This window comes from Gavia stellata, chromosome 18 (genome assembly GCF_030936135.1).
Source record: "Gavia stellata isolate bGavSte3 chromosome 18, bGavSte3.hap2, whole genome shotgun sequence".
In the NCBI taxonomy this organism is placed as follows: domain Eukaryota; kingdom Metazoa; phylum Chordata; class Aves; order Gaviiformes; family Gaviidae; genus Gavia; species Gavia stellata.
Window position 1 is genome coordinate 17,995,950 of NC_082611.1, and position 19,954 is coordinate 18,015,903.

A 19,954-nucleotide genomic window follows, 5' to 3' on the forward strand; every position below is an offset into this window, starting at 1 on the left:
ATTGGGGGTATAGGGATGCACTGGGGGGATATGAGGGTGCACTGAGGTGTGGAGCTGCCTGGGGGATTGGGGGTGCACTGGGGGATATGGGGGTGCACTGGGGGGTATGGGGGTGCCCTGCCATGGGAGGGTGTGGCAAGGGGATGGGGACACCCCAGCCCCAGGGCTGTGGCTGTGCTGGGGCTGCGAATGCAACGTGGAACTATGGGGGTGCATGGGGCTGACGGCACCCCCCAACTGCTGCTGTCACCTGCAGGGGTGGGGGGCCCCTCCATGTGCCACTGCCCTACTTGTCCCTGGCCCCTAGCACCCATGTCCTGGCACCTGTGTCCCACAGGCACCGGTGGGTTTGGGGGTGCAGGCAGCCCCCCACCCTGGCTGCTGCCATGCCAGGGTGCTCCGTGTCCCAGCGGTGCCACCCTGTCCCGCGGCCCTGCTGGCTCCTGGTGCACCCCAAAACCCCTTCCAGGGCCACGAGGGTCCTCGTGCCATTTTGGGGCCAGAAAGGGGAGTTTTGGACAAAGGAGGGCACGGAGGCGGCGGGTGGTGCAGCAGTTCCTTCCCGGCCGGTACAAAGGCAAAACAAACCGAAAGCGTGTCCGTGTCCGTGTCCGTGTCCGTGTCCGTATCCATGCCCATGCCCGTGTCTGTGTCCGTGCCCGCACTCCTCCCGGGGCCATGCAGGCAGCCGGTGTGGCAGCGGGCGATGCCCCGGTGACGGCCACTGAGCCCCCTCCCGCGCCAGGTCCCCGTGGGCACCCCAGCACCGTGCCCAGCTCGGCCCAGCCCAGGGGTCCCCCTGTTCCCCCGCTTGCCGCTGGCGTTGGGGCGATGGCTTTCCAGCTGGAAGAACGATGGCGGTGGCAGCGTGTCCTGAGGTGCCACCTCCCGCCTTCGCTCTGTGCTGCCGGTGTCCCCACGGCGGCTCGGACCTGGCCCCCGTCCCCCAGGATGTCCCATCCCAGCCGGACGGGTTGCTCCTCAGCGTCGGCATCCCGTGGGGAACAGCATCGCCCCACTGACCCCACGTAAACCGGGGTGCAGCGGGATCCCCTGGGCGAAGGGGGGGATGCTTGCTGGGAGAGCCCGACTCCTGGGGCAGGATCCGGCCAGGGCAAAGCCATATGGAGGGGCCGGGTGGGGGCTATCACTTGTCACCGTCCCCTCCAGGTACCCTGGAGCCTGCCGTACCACGAGACTGAAGCAAGCGAGCATGCGAGGGCGGTGGGCAGGCAGGCGGAGAAAAACATCCTATTCACCAGGAGAAAGCGCTGGGCACCCAAGGGCAGGGCTGGGGGCTCGGGGGGTGCACAGCACGGGGAGGGGGTGGCTCGGTGACCCGCTCTGGGGGTGCGAGGGGCCCCATCCAGCCTCCGCCACCGCCCATGGGTGCCAAAAAAATAAGCATCCTCCTCTCGCCCATCCCTGGGAGCATCCTTTGGTCCCCGGGAGCATCCTTGGCAGCAGGGCCACGTGCCTGCTTGGCACCGGGGCGGGGGCAGGATGCGGCCAGGGGGGGTCACGCTGCTGTCGCCTTCCCACTTTGGGTTTCCATGATGTCTGTTCGTCTGTCCGGAAGGGATTGGCAGGACACCGGGAGGAGGACGGGCAATGGCGGCGGCGTGGGGGGGATTTACAGGGTACCCAGGAGGGGTCCGGCTAGGGGTGACACCGTCCCCCATCTCCCTCCGGAACCCCGCGTCCTTCGGGGGTGTCAATGCTGGGGGGTGTCCGGGGTCGGTTGTAATCGACGGCGTCTTTCGCATCCCCCAACAGACGGAAAGAAATGGGGTGGGCGATGTCAGACGGGGCGGCTGCGGGGTGGGCGTGGGAGCGGGGTGGCCGGATCCGGATCCGGCGCTACTCGATGACCATGCAGCACGGGAGGTGCTGGGAGAAGTACTTGAAGAGCTCCGGGGTGGCCCCGGGGCAGTTGGTGAGCTCCAGCTCCTCCAGCTCCTGCAGCTGCACCAGCCCCGACAGCCCCGTGGTGGTCAGCAAGGGGCAGCCTGCAAGTGGGCAGGGTGTACCGTCACCCCAAAACACCAGCACCCCCAAAAAAATAGCGCCCCAAACACACCAGCCCCCCCAAAACCAGCCGCCCTCAAAAGCAGCCCTCCAAACACCAGCACCCCCCAAAAAAAAGCATCCCCCCAAAAAAAGGACCCAAAAAACCAGCACCGCAAACACACCAGCGCCCCAAAAACCAAGCATGCCAAAGCACCAGCATCCCAAAACACCATCATCCCCCAAAAAAGCATCCCCCAAAACCATCACCCCAAATCACTATCACCCCAAAAAACCAGCACCCCGAAACACCTGTATCCCAAATCACCTCCACCCCAAAAAACCAGCACCCTGAAACACCAGCATCCAAAAAAACCAGCACCCCAAACACCAGCACCCAAAAAACAGCACCCCAAACCACACCAACACCACAAAACACCAGCACCCAAAAAACCAGCACCCCAAAACAGTGACACCCCCAAAACCAGTACCCCAAACAAGCCAGTGCCCCAAAATCCTGCACCCCAAAACACCAACACCCCAAAAAACCAGCACCCCAAAAAACCCAGCACCCCAAGAACCCAGGCGCGGACTCAGCCCCGGGGAGCTGGGCTGGGTGCGGGTGCCCGGGCGGCTCGGGGGGATGCGGGAGCCGTGCCATGCTGGGGAGGGGGGATGCTGGCTGTCCCCCCGGCTGTCCCCCAGGTTGTCCCTGTCCCCACGCCCCGTCTCCCCCCAGCCCCGTGGGGACCCGGCCACCCCAGTCCTGGGGGGGTGAGGGGGGTGTCTCACCGGCCAGGGAGAGGAGGCGCAGGCTGCCCATGCTCAGGAGATGCTTCAGGCCAAAATCCTGCACCTGGAAAGGAAAATGGAGTGGGAGCGGGGTGGGGGACAAGGGGGGGTCCACGGGGCGCTTGGCATCGCTGGGGCAGGGTGCTGGGAGCTGGGGCAGGGAGCTGGGTGCTGGGGCAGGGAGCCTGAGCAGGGTGCAGGATGCTGGGGCAGGATGCTGGGGCAGGGGCAGGGTGCCCAGGCAGGGTGTCGGGTGAAGGGGCAAGTTGCTGGGTGCTGGGTGCTGGGGCAGGGTGCCCAGGCAGCGTGCAAGGTGCTGGGGCAGGGTGCAGAGTGCTGGGGCAGGGAGCCTGAGCAGGGTGCAGGATGCTAGAGCAGGATGCTGGGGCAGGGGCAGGGTGCCCAGGCAGGGTGCTGGGTGCAAGGGCAGGGTGCTGGGTGCAAGGGCAGGGTGCTGGGGCAGGGAGCAGGGTCAGGGAGCTAGGTTCTGGGGCAGGGTGCTGGGGCAGGGTGCCCAGGCAGGGTGCAGGGGCTGAGTCCTGCTGAGCTCCCAGGAGCACCCCATCCCTTCCCTGCTTCCCAGCACCGAGTGGTGGGGGCTCCAGCCGGCCCAGGGTGCCCACCCTGAGCTCGAGGCCCATCCCCAGGGAGGTGCCAGCCGCTCTGCCCTCCCCACCGTGCCAGCCAGGGCGGGCACGGCTGTGTTCCCCCACCTACCTGGCAGCACCAGCGCAGGTAGAGGCTCCGCAGGGACGACATGGTGGACAGGTAGCTGAGGCCGGTGTCGGTGATCCGCACACACCTGCCAGGGACACGGGGTGTCAGAGCCGACCAGCAGCGGAGCACCCATGGGTGTCCCCAGACTGTGGCTCCCATGCTGTACCCACTGCCTCCAGCATGGCTCAGCATGGCTTGGTATGGTGTGGCATGGCATGGCATGGCGTGGCGTGGCATGGCATGGTGTGGCATGGCATGGCACAGCACGGCTTGGCATGGCGTGACATGGCAAGGCATGGCATGGCACAGCACGGCATGGCACGGCATGGCATGGCATGGCATGACATGGCATGGCATGGCATAGCTCAGCATGGTGCGGCGTGGCATGGCACGGCATGGCATGACATGGCATGTCGTGGCTTGACATGGCTCAGCGTGATGTGGTATGGCTCAGTATGGCTCGGCATGGCATGGCACGCCTTGGCACAACTCAGTATGGCTTGGCATAGCTCAGCATGATGCAGTATGGCTCAGCACGGCTCAGCGTGGCATGACATGGCATGGCTTGGCATGACTCGGCATGGCGCAGCATGGCACGGCACGGCGCAGCACAGCACGGCATGCCTTGGTACAGCTCAACGTGGCTCGGCATGGCTCAGCAGAGCTCAGCGTGGCGCCGTACCTGTCGAGCACCAGCTCCTCCAGCTTGTGCAGGTCGCAGGCGATGTACTCCAGGGCCATGTCGGTGATGCGGGGGCACCACGACAAGTCGAGGCTGCGCAGCTTCCGCAGGTTCTCGGCCACCAGCTCCACACCATCATCTGTCACCTTGGAGCAGCCCGAGAGGCTGAGGACGCTCAGGTTGGGCAGGCTGTGGACCATGTTGACCACGCCGTGGTTGGTGATCTCCCAGCAGGAGTTGAGGCGGAGGGTGTGGGTGGTGTAGCCTTGCTTGGCAGTGAAGTAGGCGAGCGCCGTGTCCGTCACGTGGTAGGCTTGCAGGTTGAGCTCGGTGAGGTTGGGCAAGAGCTGCGAGATGGCGGCGATGGCGTCGTCGGCCACGTTGATGCAGTCGCTGACGCTCAGCGCCGTGATGCGGGCGTTGAGGCTGGACCACAGCCCGGCCTCCGTGAAATCGTTGCAGCCCGACAGCTCCAGCCGCACCACGCCCTGCATCTGCTCCAGCATCACCTGCCGAGGGGCAGGGGGTCAGGGCACGGTGGGCACCACCCTGCACAGCCTCGTGCCCCTGCCCTGGCTCCCTCTGAGCCCCCGGGGCCTCTTCCCACTGCCCCCAGCCCTGTGTGGGTCCAGCCTTCTCCCTGGGACCCACCCCCCGGGGTTGGAGCAGCGCCCTGCTCTAGGACATGCCAGCATCGACAGGGAACGGGAAGGGACAGGCAGGGACCACTGGCCACGGCCCCTGCTCTGTACCTGGTACTGTTGGTGGGGACAGGATTAATGCCCACTCCCAGCCCAGGCGCTGCTCGGGTACGATGCGGCTGCGGAGCAGCTGGAGCTGTGTTTGGCCATGGCACAGGGCAGGGGACCTCGGTGGGGACCTTGCCTGGCCCCATGCAGGATCATGAGTTGCCCCATCTCCATCTGACCCACAGCCCCCTGCCCAGGAGATCCCCCTCGCTGGGGAGCAGCCAGCCAAGCGGGGATGTCCCCGTCCCCTGAGCCCTGCTCACCGCCCACCGCCGCATCCACCACCCAGCGGCAGGGCCACCTCGCCTGGCTTTGCCTTGCCGGCAACATCTGCAGGCAGCATGCGCAGGCAGTGGGGATGAACCCCCCCCCCAACAGCATCTTCACCCCCTGCCTGGGATGGCAGTGCAGGTTGCAGTCCATCCCACTGCCCAGAGCATGGGCAAGGGGCTCCCAACGCTGCCTGCACCCATGGGATGGCCATGCCACCTGCCCGCTCTTTGCCTGTGGCCAGTAAAAGTTCTGCCCACGCGTGTGTCCCAGGGCCACCGGGAAGGACCCTCCATTGCCACGTCTCAGCCACCCCGGTCACCTCGCCGGGGTCACCTACCTCCAACCCTGCGTCCGTGATGGTCGACCTCTTAAGGCTCATGGACTTGACCCCCTTCTTGGAGAGGGGGTAGTTATCAATGAACTCACAAATGTCCAGGTCAGAGACGCCCACGAGGCAGAAGCCATCGAAGCCGCGGACGGCGAAGCCCTGCAGGCTGACAAACTCCTTCTCGCCGCCGGGCAGGACGTTGTAGAGCTCTTTGGTGTGCAGGACAGGCGTCAAGCCCACCCAGAACTTGGGTTGGTAGAGCACCCGCCGCCACGCCTTGCACACCTGCGCCAGCACACACTTCTCGCATGCCGAAAAGTACCAGAACAAGCGGTTGAGGATCTTCTCGTCCACCGCCAGCTGCCTTTCTGAGGGCGAGCCGGGCAGCCGCTCCGGCGAGGGCTGCTCCGAGCCTTCGCTCGTGTTCAGTCCCACCAAGGAAGCACTGGGAGGGGAGGAGACACTGGCCAGAGTGGCCAAGGAGAGCGGGGAGGCCAGGCTGGGGATGGGCAGGTCGCTGCGGTGGGCTAAGGCTGGGCTGAGGATGGCAGGCACAGAGGAAGGCTGGCACAGGCGGTTCTTCACGGCGGGGGTGCCTTTGGTGATGCTGGCGGAGCCGAGGCCGTTGGGTTGTGTGGGGATCTTCACCAGTCCATTGCGGGGCAAACATGGGGGCTTGGTGTCGCCGTTTCTCGGGTTCGACATCTTCCACAGGTCTCTCTGCAACGTAGGGATGCGGGCTGAGGGGCTGGCAGGCTGCACCGGGACCCCCGGCAGGGAGAGCGGGCAGGGAGAGCGGGCAGGGCTGGGGGATGTCGTGGCACTGGTGGGGAGGGAGACCCTGGGGGTCCCTGTGCAGTGAGCAGGGTGGCACGAGGGAGCGGGTGGCGCAGGGCTGCTGTGCACGGCCACAGAGGGGACATGCCCGGGGCACAGAGTGGGGTTCTCCAAGGGGCTGCATGGCCCTGGTGTCCCCCCTGATGGGGGACTGATGGGGATTTGTCCCTGGATGTTCACATCCCTCTCGGAGCCTAGGATCCAGCCACCGATGGGAGCAGGAGCAGGAGCAGGATCGTAGAATCACAGAATGGTTTGGGTGGGAAGGGACATTTCAAAGCCATCTAGTCCAACCCCCTGCCATCAGCAGGGACATCTTCAACTAGACCAGGTTGCTCAGAGCCCCGTCCAACCTGACCTTGAATGTTTCCAGGGATGGGACATCTGCCACCTCTCTGGGTAACTTGTGCCAGTGTTTCACCACCCTCAGTGTAAAAAATGTCTTCCTTAAATCTAGGCTGAATCTCCCCTCTTTTAGTTTAAGACCATCACCCCTTGTCCTATCGCTACAGGCCCTGCTAAAAAGTCTGTCCCCATCTTTCTTATAAGCCCCTTTAAGCAGAGGAAGGCTGCAATAAGGTCTCCTCGGAGCCATCTCTTCTCCAGGCTGAACAACCCCAACTCTCTCAGCCTCTCCCCACAGGAGAGGTGTGCCATCCCCCTGATCATTTTTGTGGAGGGGAGAGGAGGCAGCGGCAGCAGAGCAGAGCTGCCCGCACTCGCCGTGCCAGCCAGGCGCTCGGCGGTGAGCCCGTGCTGGCCGGGAACCTTGCCGAGCCTTGCCGAGCCTCGTGGCAGCCGGGCGGCACCCCAGCAAACCAGGCCAATAAATATTTCAGCGGCAGCGAGGCTGGCTTTCCAACGGCCCCGCCGCACCCCGCCATCCATTATTCAACACATTTCCCTCTATAAATATGGAGGTGAATAATTTATGGGGGCCTCACCCCCGCCTCCTGCCCCAGCTGGTGCCTGGTGTGCGGCCCTGCCGGTCCGCTGCCCGTCCTGCCCGCACCATGTTTGCCGGGGCTGTGCCAAACCCTGACGGGTCTGAGGCTGGAGGGTGCTGGCGTCCCGGCAGCCCCCGGGGACGCAGCGAGGAGCTGGAGCCCAGGAAAGCAGCTTCCAGCTCAGGGACCAGGGGACAGGGATGCGGTCCTCGAGCCCTGAGGGATGGCTGGCACATCCATCCGATGGTGGCTGATGGGACTGGAGGACCCTCTCCGTCGCCGGCTCCCCCCAGACCCAAGATAAAAGCAAGGGAATTATTTTAGCTGCTTGATTTGGGATGGAGATGGCCAGACCCTGATGGATGGACACTGAAGGAGGAGTATCCCGGCCAGTGATGCTTATGGCCCAGGTCCGTGGGCTCTGAGGATGCTCCATGCAGCCTGGGGGAGATGGCTGCCAAGCGGGGTGCAGCCTAGATCCCCCGCTGCCTGCAGCCTATCGCTTTCACCCTCACGGCATCCCTGGATCCAGCCCTCCTGGAGCAGCCAGGGAGGGGAGCAGCCACCCGAAAAGTGCCGTGGAAGAGCCCAGGAGCGCAGGCAGCTGCCAGCAGTGGAGCCGGCAAACCCCATGGGATGCATGGTGTGTGGCGTCTCCTGGGGATGCCCTCCCCGGCACAGCGGGGCCGTGGGACGGGGCTGGTGGGAGCTGCTGAAGCCTCCTCTCCCGCGGTGCGAGCGGCAGCGGCGCGGAGGTGCCTGCAGACAGCCCGGCCCGGTGGCAGCGGCACCACGAGTGCCCGGCCTCTGGGGATGAGCCCAGCCCTGTGCAGACAGTCTGGCGCCGCTTCCCGCTCGGCTGCAGCCTCTGCTGCCTCCGCTCACGCTGCCCGACAGAGGAGCTGGGCCTCTGATGCTTGGACTTGTGTTAAATTCACTTGAAAGCAGGAGACGAGGAGGGGAAAGATGGGAGAAACTTAAAACCAGCGACTCGACGCTTGGCAGCAATTAGGGAAGCAAACAGAACATGCACCAGGGTGTCTAACACAGCCGTACAGCACAAATCCAAACAGATAATTACCAGGCAGCACGGAAAGGCTGTCGCTCCGGCACGGAGCCCACAGCCAGAGCCGTTCGGCATGCTGGCTGTCCCCCGGGAGAGGGCAGGTGGTGGCAGAGGGGCAGCCTGGGGCCTTGGGAGCCCAAGGGGACAGCCATGGGAGGGGACAGATGCTGACAAGTCGCCGGACTGAAATGCAGCCAGCGGGAGGTGTTGGCAATGGTTACAACCAGCTCAGACCTCAGTTGGTCCCCGAGGCCAGGCTCAGGGGGGGCTGAGTGGATTTAGCAGCTTTCCGAGTCCTGCCTTGGAAAGCTGAGCCAGATCCCCCCTGCCTCGGGGCGCTGAGGCTGCCTGTCTGGCTCACAGAAATCCCGAACCATGAATGAGCTGGGAAGTCGTTTCAAATAGAGAGACGGATGGAGATTCGGGCCTTCTGGGCACAGGCAGGCTCGAGGCAGCGGCGGCCGGAGGCTGGGCAGGCGTGCTGGCTGTACACGGCCGCATCTCTCCGGGGAAATGTGCAGGCAAGGATTTGGGGGTTCCTACAGCCTCAAAAGGAGGAAGACGGTGCCTGTGGGGGGAGCCCAGCCTGGAGAGGGTGGGCAGAGGGCGCAGACTGGGGAGGGGAATGGGTCTGATAACCACTCTCTCCTCTGTCTCTAGCACTGTGGGGATCCCCTGCCTGCAGCCAAGCACCCCCCCAAGTTCCTGCACCCTGGGGCTGAGGTCACATCGCTCCAATGTACAAAGTGCAAGTACCACATCCCGCAGAGATCAGACCTGCTAGGGAGACCCAGCACGCACCCTGCCCTGCCCCAGGCCCTCCCTCCAATCCACTGAGACAGTGGAGGGACAGGGAGATACAAAGCCATCTGCCTTGGAGGTGTCAGTACAGAGCCACTCTGATGTTCCAGCAGTCCTATGAGCACCTCCAAATGCTTTTTGGTCACCCCAAAGCAGCAGGAGAGCAGAGATCTGGTCTTTCCTCCTCTCCCCCTTATCTCACTGTTTGCAGATTGCGTGACTGGGCCAACCACCAGGTCACCAGAAGGAGAGTTCAGCACTTGGTATGACCATCCTTATCCTGGGATCACAGAATCACAGAATCACTAAGGTTGGAAAAGATGTGTAAGATCATCAAGTCCAAACATCAACTAACACCACCATCCCACAGGAAGGGTCCAGCATCGCAACCCCGCATGGCAACCCCCCTCTGCTCTTGCAGGCCACGCCTCACAGGGGAAGCGTCCGCCAGCAGTGGAGTGCCAGCTCCCAATCCACAGTGGGAGGAAACCTGACAAAAGCAAAGGGCAAAGTCTTTTAGTCTCCCGAATTCACTCCAGGGTGCACATTTCATAGGAAACGTCATTGCCAGAGAAGTCATTCCATTCATGAGGGTTTTATCATCCACAATGAACGATGATGCAGTGGTGGGGGGGCGGATTTGACGCAGGAAGAGAGAAGAAAGAAGGGGGTCTAAGAGCCTGTCACTACAAACATGACACAGTTGATGAAGATGCTGGGAAGAGTAGGACAAAAGCTGCTGGGAAGACAGAGCTTGTACAAGTCATTGATGACTTTACCATCTCCATGTGGTAGTCAAGAGGGATGAGGGGCTCAAGAGGTGGGCAGGATGATCACTCACCCTGTTAGTGCCACCCCTGAGTGGGTGTTCGCTGGGAGACCCCAGGCTGTGGCAGATGAGACGTCGTCCCGCTGCGGCCGGGCTCAAGGGAGAGCGCTGGACCAGCCGGGCTCGGAGGCTGCCGACGACTCTGGGTCAGCCGGGCTTGGAGGCCATTGAGACCCCGGACTGGCCAGGCGTGGGAGCCACCGGGGCCCCGGCTCTGCTCGCTGGGCCGGCCCGCTCAGCACCGAGGACAGCGGCCCCGCTCAGCACCGCGGACAGCGGCGCCGCTCAGCACCGCGGACAGCGGCCCGGCCTCCTCGGGGCCGCATCACCCTCCCGCAAACGTGCCCCTGCGGGACCCCCCTGCCTCAGCGGCCCCCTGCGAGGACCAGCTATTGCCTTGCCAGGTCCCTGCGAGGATCCCCTATTGCCCCGCCAGGTCCCTGTGAGGTTCCACTATTACCCCACCAGCTTCCTGCGAGGATCCGCTATTGCCCCACCAGGTCCCTGCGAGGTTCCACTGTTGCCCCGCCAGATCCCTGCGAGATTCCACTGTTGCCCCACCAGGTCCCTGCGAGGTTCCACTGTTGCCCCACCAGGTCCCTGCGAGGTTCCACTGTTGCCCCGCCAGGTCCCTGCGAGGTTCCACTATTGCCCCGCCAGGTCTCTGCGAGGACCCACTATTACCCCACCAGGTCCCTGTGAGGATCCACTCTTTCCCTGCCAGGTCCCTGCGAGGTTACACTATTGCCCCGCCAGGTCACTGCAAGCATCCACTCTTTCCCCGCCAGGTCCCTGCAAAGATCCACTATTGCCCCACCAGGTCCCTGCGACGATGCATTATTGCCCCGCCAGGTCCATGTGTGATCCTACTATCGCCCCACCAGGTCCCTGGAGTCCCCCCTCCTGCCCCGGCAGCCTGCCGTGGAGCCCTGTTATTGCTCTGCCAGAATCCAAGAATCCAAAGCTGCTGCAAAATTATTTCTGTAGAGCCACTGCTTCAGTGACAGAGCGCTGCTCGGCAGCAAGCAGCCATCGCTCACGGCTTCCTGCACACACACACACACACACATATATATATGCACACCCAGACATGCACGGACACACACACAACCACCCCGTCAGAGCCCCAGGAGCTGGTGGATGCACCTTGCACGAGCCTTGGCATTCAGCTGCACATATACATGCACACATACACACACAAACAGAGATAAGCGCATGCACGCACACACACACAGAGGGTTGCATCAGCTGAATTCATTAGCCCGTCTATTTTTACTAATGCAGCAAATCAAGTTGCTCTACAGGCGGAGAAAACACACCCGAGACATAGTGCTGTGGCGGAACACACAGCCAAGGCTTTTGTCCAGCACTCCTGAGGATAACGGCTCCCCTGGACTCCCTCAGCTCTACGCGACATCCCCAACCAGCAGCAATGCCACGCAGGCTCTTGCTTTGGGGGGGGGCTGAACCTGCTGACCAAAGCACACGGTAGTCGTAAAAACATCCCACCATACAAATCGCCTTCCCCGGCAGTGCTCAGTGGTGTGCGAGCTACCTCCTGCTCTGATCCCATCAGGTCAGACCACTGCCCATGCCATGTGCAGTCAGAGGGGTGTACGACCGCCGGCCTCCGAGGCCGGGTCCCCTCGGAAGGCTTGGATCACCCCGGGAATGCAGAGGAGCCGCAGAAGGCCCTGGAGGAGCCACTGGCTTCCCCCGAGATGGAGGGGCAGCGGGTGTTGCTGTCTGTTTGGGTTGAAGCTGCCTGTCCATGTGCCTCTCTGTGTGTGTGCACATTCATCAGCACTCCTGGGCTCGGCACTCACATGAGGCAGCTGGGAGAGAGGCTCAGAGCACAGCTCCAAACTCAGTGCTCCGTATTCACCTGCTGCACAAGCCAGGAATTCGTGGTGGGGAAGGGCCTCGCTGCTCCGCCTGGCCCCAGAGACCTGCCGTTTGTGTGATGGGAGCTGGGAAACTCCTTCCTGAGATTACCCTGAGAGCTCCTTGGGAGACCGGAGGGTTGAGAGCAGTTCTCATGCTCCCTTGTTGGCTCCCAACGATGCCAAAGAGCTCGTTCCACCTTGCAGCGGACAAAGAGGCTCAGGAGGGACTGGGAAAACAGCTGGTTTGAGTCCCATTCCTGCCGGCTGCCACTCAGCACCGGCCCGGCTGGTGAATCCGTCGCTGGGTCTCAGGCAGCTCATGGCTGGGCAGTGGAGCCATCACGATAGGGACCCCCCAACACTGCTCTCCCCCAGGTTGCACAGCCTTTCCGAACAGCAAGAGCTGGGGCTGAGCTGTGCGGGGCCATCCCCATGCCCAGGGAGCCGGGGAAATGCTGGCTGAGGTGCCAAAGCCAGGCTCTACTCAGGTCCCCACCACTTTCTGCTTAGCTGAAAGAATGGCTCATGTCCGGGGGCACCGGGAGACACAGCTCCTGTCCCCGCCAGCCCTCAGCAAGGGGGACTTGTAGGGAGGAGGCAGAGCTCCAGCCCCCCAGGCCTGGCCAGGCAAAACTTCCTCGCAACAGGCAGCCGGGTCCCCTCCGGCTGCCGCAAGCCCTTCCCACAGCACCATTTGTCTTCTCTGCTGAGACCCAAATCTCCCAAAGACATCACGTCCTGACCTCCCTCCCTATCCCAGGCAGCCCCATGTCCCCTCGGGGGGGATCCCCCACCCAAGAGGAGCACGGGATGCACAGACCGGAGCAGAGCTGGACCTCAACGTGCTGCCCTGGGCCCATCTCCTCCAGCCTCCTCTGGAGGTACCAGCCCTCACTGCCATGGGAGGATGCTCGTGCTTCAGCCAAGCTTTGCCCTGCTGCCCACCGACCGAGGCGAGGGGAAGAGGGAGCAGCTCCTCTTGTGCCGGCCTGGCCTCCCTTCGCTGCAAGCCCAGCCAGAGCCCAACCGACGGCACCCGCCACGTTACAGCCCTTCTCTTTGCCCCTCTTGGGCCCAGGAAGGGGTGAACAAAAACACAAGATCCCACGAGGGGAGAAGTCAGGAGACCACAGTCCACGGCTGCCCCTGAGCCCCCCTGCCCCTGTGCTCCCCGGGTACCGCTGGGACTTGAGCCTCTTCTTCAAACCCCTTCATCCCTCCAGACGTGGCAACGGCCATGCAAACAGCGATGCCCCTTTGCCCCCAGGCTCAGGGGGCCAGCCAGGAGACGGGGTCGAAGCAAGGCAGGTGAACGCCTGCCCAGCACGGGAGCCCTCGGCACCAGGCTTATGGGATGCCGGGGTGGGCAGGCGGCTTTCAGCCACGGGACTCCCTGGTGCAGGGGGTTGTAGGGGCTAAATGCCTACACAGGCTCCAAAAAGCCATTAGATGCACTCCTGGAAGCAAAGGCACTGGCCTGATCCTGCTCCCAGGGCAGCCCCCCCGGCTGCCCGCTTCCTCCAGCCAGGAGCTGGGCACGGGTCACACCTCCAGCAGGTAGAAACCCTGGAGAAACGGCTTCTGCCTGCCCCGTCCCCAGATGCTGTCCCCTTCAGCCCCGGCCCACTCTGCGCCGCCAGCCCTGGAGCACCCAGTGAATGTTGCCGGTCCCCGTGGTGGGTGGGCAGAGGTTGGGCGGGGGTGGGATGCTGCTGAAGGAGCCCCGCTCCCCCGCGCACCCCATCCCGCTCCCTCCCACGCCATCGGCACCCACTCACCTCCCAAATCCCCTTTCTCCTCTCTGGGAGCTGCTCCATCCTCACAGGTACTGGTGGGGAGCAATGGGCCCCAGCTTGGACATGGGGAAACTGAGGCACGGGGAGGGCGACTTGGCTTTGCCACTGAGCTGCCAGAGTCTGAGCCAGGCAGAGCTTAAATCTGCAGAGCACGAAGGCAGGATCCAGCCCCCAAACTCAAGGTGCTCTCGCTCCGGCCTCCCTTCTCCTGGCTGGAGCATGGCCACATCCTCATGGGATGGTCAACACGGAGGTGACCCCGCCGGAGTGGACAGGGGGAACCTTTTCCCCCCTCCTGCCTTCCTGCATGTGATGCCTCGGCCTGAGCGAGGGTCCCTCCGTCCCCGGGAGCTTGATTTGGGGAGGCGGGAGGTTCCCAGCGCCAGGGATGCTCGTCCCGCTGCTCCCCGCCACCGTGGAGCCGCTGGCACTGGGAGGAGAGCAGGCCCGGCGGATGGCAAAGGGATCGATGTGGGGGAAGCCAGCTCGGGGAAAAATAGATATCTAGCTCATTAAAAATGGATGCTCGAGCGAGTCCTCCCCACTCAAAGCCACCTCCCTCCCTCTTCCTGGTAGCCGGAGTGAAATCAGCACCCAGCTTTCAGAGGAAGGGAGATGCCAGCACGGCATGGCGCTTGCTCTGCGCCCGCTGCTCCCACCCTGCTGTGTGCCGAGCCCCCCTGGGTGCTGCAAATAAAGCCTGAGCCCCCCCTGTACCCGGGGCAGAGGGTGGATGTGGAGCAGGACCTCTGCCAGGAGCATCCCTGCCGCAGGGACTGCCACGCTTTGGCCTCTACCACCCGGGCGCCGCCGCGTCCCGCCAGCACCGGCGGATGCCCGAGAGCCAGAGCTGCCCCACCACCTTGGCCCGGTGCCCCATGGCATCCCCAGACCCCCACCCAGGTGAGGTCGTGGGGGTCTGGGCCTGGCTGTTGCCACAACCCTGTGCCTCAGTTTCCCCCAGACCGCCCCAGCCCTTCCATGGGGCTCAGCCTGCCCGCCTGGTCCCCAGCCCCAGCCGGCCTCGCGCACGGACCCCTCCACCCATCCCCATCCCCTGTCCTGCTGAAACAACCTGCACCCAGCCCCTCGCCCCCCTCCCGGGCTGCTGGGGGGTCCCTGGCCCCACACTGGGCTCTGTGGGACCCCGCTGTGGGGCTCAGCCCCCTCGGCCCCATTGCAGCCGGGGCCTTCCCCTTCCCTTGGGTCCTGGGATGGCGGTGGCTGCCGCTGTCGTTCCCCCCGGCCCTGGCCTGTGTCACCCTGCAGTGGAGGAAAGCCCCACCGAGGTGTTGGGGTGTCGGGGTCTTGGGGTGTCAGGGTGTTGGGGTGCAGCTCTGGGAGTGCCAGCAGTCCCGCGGTGCCACCAGGGAGGACAAGGGGCAGTTTGGGGGCTGGCAGCAGAGGGGATGGGCAGTCAGCAGCCCCACACCCGGGTGACCCTGTCCCCACGGCAATGTCCCCCCTAAACCCCCATCCCAAAGCATCCCCACATCCCCCGGTACCCACCCGCCCCCCCCGTGCCGTTACCCACCCGGTGATGCCCGGCCATGCTGGGGCGGGGGGGGGGCACCACCTAACCCCCCCCCCCAGCATCCCCCCGGTCCCCAAACCGGGATGGGGGCGGGGGGCAGCATCACCGGGTTGGGGGGGGGGGGATCACCGACCACCGGGAGAGGGGAAGGGAAGGCGGCGGGGGGGGGAGTGGGCGCTACCGGACCGGGAGCCCCGGGGCCGGGCCGGCTCCGCTGCCGTTATATAACGCGGCTCCATGATGCGGGATGCGGCGGGGGGTGGTTGCAGCTCCGGTGTCGGTGAAACCGGCAGCGGCACCGGCACCGGCTTTGTGTTGTAAAGGGTTTTCCCGAGCGGCTCTTACCTCCAGCACCGTCTCCCGAAGCTCATGCCATGCCTTGTGCCCGTCCTCTCGTTGCAGGGGAAAAAAAAAACACACCGGGAAGAAAACCGGGGGGACCCCCCCCCCCAAAAAAAAAAAAACAACCCACCAACAATCCCCGTTGGAAAAGGGGCCGGATCCTGCCCGGCCCCCGCCCCAACCCCGCTAAACAACAGGAAAAATAAGCGGGGAGTAAGGGGAGGGGGGGGGAAAGGGGCCGGATCCGGATCCGGGGGGGGGGGGTGGAGAAGGGGGGTCCCTCCTGCCAGCCAGCCCGGGGAGCTGCTCGCACACGCACACGCGCGTTTGCACACACGCACACGCGTGTCAGCGGCGGAGGCTGTTAAAGAGACACTGTCGCCGGTAGCGATAATGGACGGGATGGCACCGGCAGCGGCACCGGCAGCGGGAGGGAGCGGCGAGGTGAGGGTGCGGGACACGGAGCCGGAGGGAGAGGTGCGGGGGGGGGTGTGGGGGGGGTGCGGACAGGGCTGGGCTGGCAGCTGGGTGTGCAGGCAGGGGGGGAGAGGGGTGGGTGGGTGGGTGAATGCAGGGGTGGAAGGCTGGGGGGATGGAGGGAGGGAGAAATGGAGGGATGGAGGGAGGGATGGGGAGATGGAGGGAGGGATGGGGAGATGATGGAGAGATGGAGGGAGGGATGGAGGGAGGGATGGAGGGAGGAATGGAGGGATGATGGAGGGATGGAGGGATGGAGGGAGGGATGGGGAGATGGAGGGAGGGATGGGGAGATGATGGAGAGATGGAGGGAGGGATGGAGGGAGGGATGGAGGGAGGAATGGAGGGATGATGGAGAGATGGAGGGGTGGAAGGAGGAATGGAGGGATGGAGGGAGGAATGGAGGGATGATGGAGAGATGGAGGGATGGAGGGAGGAATGGAGGGATGGAGGGAGGAATGGAGGGATGATGGAGAGATGGAGGGGTGGAAGGAGGGATGGAGGGATGGATGGAAGGATGGAGGGGTGGAGGGAGGGAGGGAAGGGTGGAAGGATGGAGGGATGAATGGAGGGACGGAGGGATGGAGGGGTGGTAGGAGGGATGGAGGGATGGCTGGAAGGACGGAGGGATAGAGGGATGAATGGAGGGATGGCTGGAAGGATGGAGGGGTGGAGGGAGGGATGGCTGGAAGGCTGGATGGACAGACGGATGCTCGCTCTGGCTCTCTCCCCAGCAGGGTGCTGGCAGGCCAGAGACCCCGGGCCAGGCCCCCCTCACCCCGGCTCAGGCCCTGCTGACAGCCCCCGGGACACAGCGGGGACGGCCGCTCCAGCCTCAGCACCCCGGGGTGCTGCAGGCACCCAGGGAAGGGTGCTGTGCCCAGGTGCCAGGGGGGGTTCACCTGCCCAGGCCACGGCTGGTGGTGGGACCTGCAGCCGGGAGATGCCCCACTGCCGCCCCCCCATTTCCCATCACCCCAACTCAGCAACCTCCCAGCACCCCCAGTCTGGGGTCCAGCCCCACCACTGCTCCCCAAACTGGAGGGAATGGGTTAGGTGCCGTGTTTAACCCCATCCCCTCCGCTTTCCCCTGGCATGGCCCCACTCCAGCCGTGGGACCAGCTGGGCCGGCTGCCCCCCGGCCGGGCCCTGGGGAGGCTGATGGAGCTGCCTGGATGCGGCCGCTTGGCTCCTGCCTCCATTATTTATAAGGCAGGTCGGGTTTCGCATTGGCAGCCGGGAGAGGGTTTGGGGGAGGAGACTGTGCACACACTCACACTCACACTCACACTCACCCTCTCATCCCACCCTGCCCAGCAAGTGACAACCACAGGACAAGGGGCCGGAGGGGTCGGTGACCGCGGGGACGTGCGGGTCAGTGGCCTCATCCAGGTGACACGTCTTTTCCCCATCGCCTGAGGGTCCTTCCCCCAGGGATCCCTTGCCCCCCAGCAATGCCCTGTGTCGTGTGTCGTCCCCCCCCCCGTGATGCCCTGTCCCCACGGGGGTGTCCCAGGGGAATTGCCACCCAGCAGCAGCCCTGGAGCAGCAGGTGGTGGTCCAGCCTTGGGGGACAGGCACTGCTGGCAGTCATCGCACCCCTGGACACCTCTGGGGTGGTGACAGGAGTGAGCCCAGTCCCAGCGGGGCAGATGGGTGCCAGATGGTCCCTGTTGTCCCCTTGGTCCTGGCACAGCCCCGTTGTCACTAACCCCTGCCAGCTCCAGGCCCCAGGGGGGACGTGTTGGCGTGGCCCCATGTCCTGGGGACATTTTCATGCCAAGAAGGGTCACAACAGCTGGAGGAGTCCCTGGGCACGGGGAGTCTCTGTGCACATGTCCCCAGTGGAGGGGACACAGCCGGAGGGGACCCCCCCCATGCCACCAGCCCAGGGGTGTACCCGCACCCCGATGTGGGGTGCACGGTTGCCCCAGCTCACCCCGGTGGGGAACCCCTGGCTCATCAGCCCCTGCTGTGGCAGGCCAGGTCCCCTGAGCCTCCCTGGTCCACGGCCACCGTCCCTCCCCGGGTGCCAGGAGGGTGGTGGCCGGTGCCCCACGCTCAGGCCAGGGCAGCAGCCGAGAGCCAAGCAACACCGCTCCTCCACAACTCATCTTTATGCAAACTGCCAGCACCCCATTGGCCTCCACTGCCCTCCCAATCCCCACCACCCTGGGGATGCTGAAGGGTCTCACCCCACGCACCCAGCATGTCCCCACGGTGATGGGACCCTGGGCCCGAGCATCACCCATCCAACCGGACCACCGGTGCCAAAGCTGGACCGCAGTGCGCTGGGTGCCGTCGCCGCGGCAACCGCCGTCGCCTAGCGCCGGCTGTCTCCCGGTAACCCGTCGCCTAGCAATGGGGGATTTTTCACAGCTCGGGATGAAGAGTTGAAAGTTATTTTTAGCCCGGGCTGCGAATCAATAGGCAGCTCCATTCGCCGCCCCGCAGGATGCACTCACGGGGGGGGCCTTGCTGCGGCGGCGGGGGGCTGCCGAGGGGAGCGGGGTGGCCTGGCCGGCCTGAGGTCACCACCCTGGTACAGCCCCCAGGGACCCCCAGGGCTCAACCCCTCCCTGGGGCACACACCCCCCCCCCCCCCGTCTCAGCCCCCGTTGTGCTGACCCCAGGGCTCAGCCCCTCTGGGCCCTCCCGTGCCCTCCGTAGGGTTCGGACCCCCTAGACCCCCCCTGAGGCTCAGACACCCCCACAGGGCTCACCCCTCCTGTGCCCTCCACAGGGTTCGGACCCCCTGCCCCGCCCCCCCCAAGGACCTGACACCCCCCAGGGCTGCCCCTCCTCCAGGCCACATGCAGGTGAGGGTGGGCGAGGGCAGGGCCCAGCCATGGGGACTCTCAGGCTTCTGTGGGGACCCTCACCCGGCCGTGGGGATGATCACACTGCTGCGGGGACTGTTAGCTTGCTGTGGGGACCCTCATCCAGCTGTGGGGACCATCATCCAGCTGTGAGGACCGTCATCCGGCTGTGAGGACCCTCATCCAGCTGCTGGGAGCCTCATCCTGCCATGGGGACCTTCTCCCACTAGTGCAGACCCTCGCCTTGCCATGGGGACCCCCACCTTGCCATAGGGACCCCTGCCTTGTCATGGGGATCCCTTCATTGCAATGGGGGCCCTCTCCTTGCCATGGGGACCCTTGCCTTGTCATGGGGAACCCCACCTTGCCATGGGGACCCCCGCCTTGCCATGGAGACCTCCACCTTGCCGTGGAGACCTCCACCTTGCCATGGGGACCTCCACCTTGCCATAGGGACCCTGCCTTGCCATGGAGACCTCCACCTTGCCATGGGGAACCCCACCTTGCCATAGGGACCCTGCCTTGCCATGGAGACTTCCACCTTGCCATGGGGACCCATGCCTTGTCATGGGGACCTCCACCTTGCCATGGGGCCCCCATCCTTGCCCTGGGGAGCCCCACCTTGCCATGGGGACCCCTGCCTTGCCATGGGGACCTCCACCTTGCCATGGGGCCCCCATCCTTGCCCTGGGGAGCCCCACCTTGCCATGGGGACCCCTGCCTTGCCATGGGGACCTCCACCTTGCCATGGGGACCCCATCCTTGCCCTGGGGAGCCCCACCTTGCCATGGGGACCCCTGCCTTGCCATGGAGACCTCCACCTTGCCATGGAGACCTCCACCTTGCCATGGGGACTCTTGCCTTGCTATGGAGACCTCCACCTTGCCATGGGGACCTCCACCTTGCCATGGGGACTCTTGCCTTGCTATGGGCACCCCTCACCATGTGGTTCCCCTCCTGGCAGCCTCCCCAGGCTCCTCCAGGCACTCCAGGGCTCATGCCTGCCCTTGGGGGCACCAGCCTGGGGGTCCGGATGCTTGGGGGCACCCGGAGGGGACAGAACCCATTCGGC

At 64.7% G+C, this 19,954-nt stretch overlaps 2 protein-coding genes across 2 annotated transcripts in view; one reads left to right on the forward strand and one right to left on the reverse strand.

Annotated features, from left to right (window-relative positions):
- The window catches only part of LOC104252220 (nucleoside diphosphate kinase, mitochondrial), a 320,155-nt gene that overhangs the window by 227,072 nt on the left and 73,129 nt on the right, over positions 1–19,954 (forward strand). The window lies entirely within an intron of this gene.
- Positions 1,861–6,650, reverse strand: FBXL16 (F-box and leucine rich repeat protein 16; the record flags this gene model as incomplete). The annotated part of the gene is given in 9 exon segments (XM_059826647.1): positions 1,861–2,009; positions 2,800–2,863; positions 3,517–3,601; positions 4,199–4,707; positions 5,558–6,343; positions 6,345–6,389; positions 6,391–6,420; positions 6,422–6,617; positions 6,619–6,650. Coding segments are annotated over 9 exon segments (1,896 nt in total), but the record flags the coding sequence as incomplete, so codon positions are not given.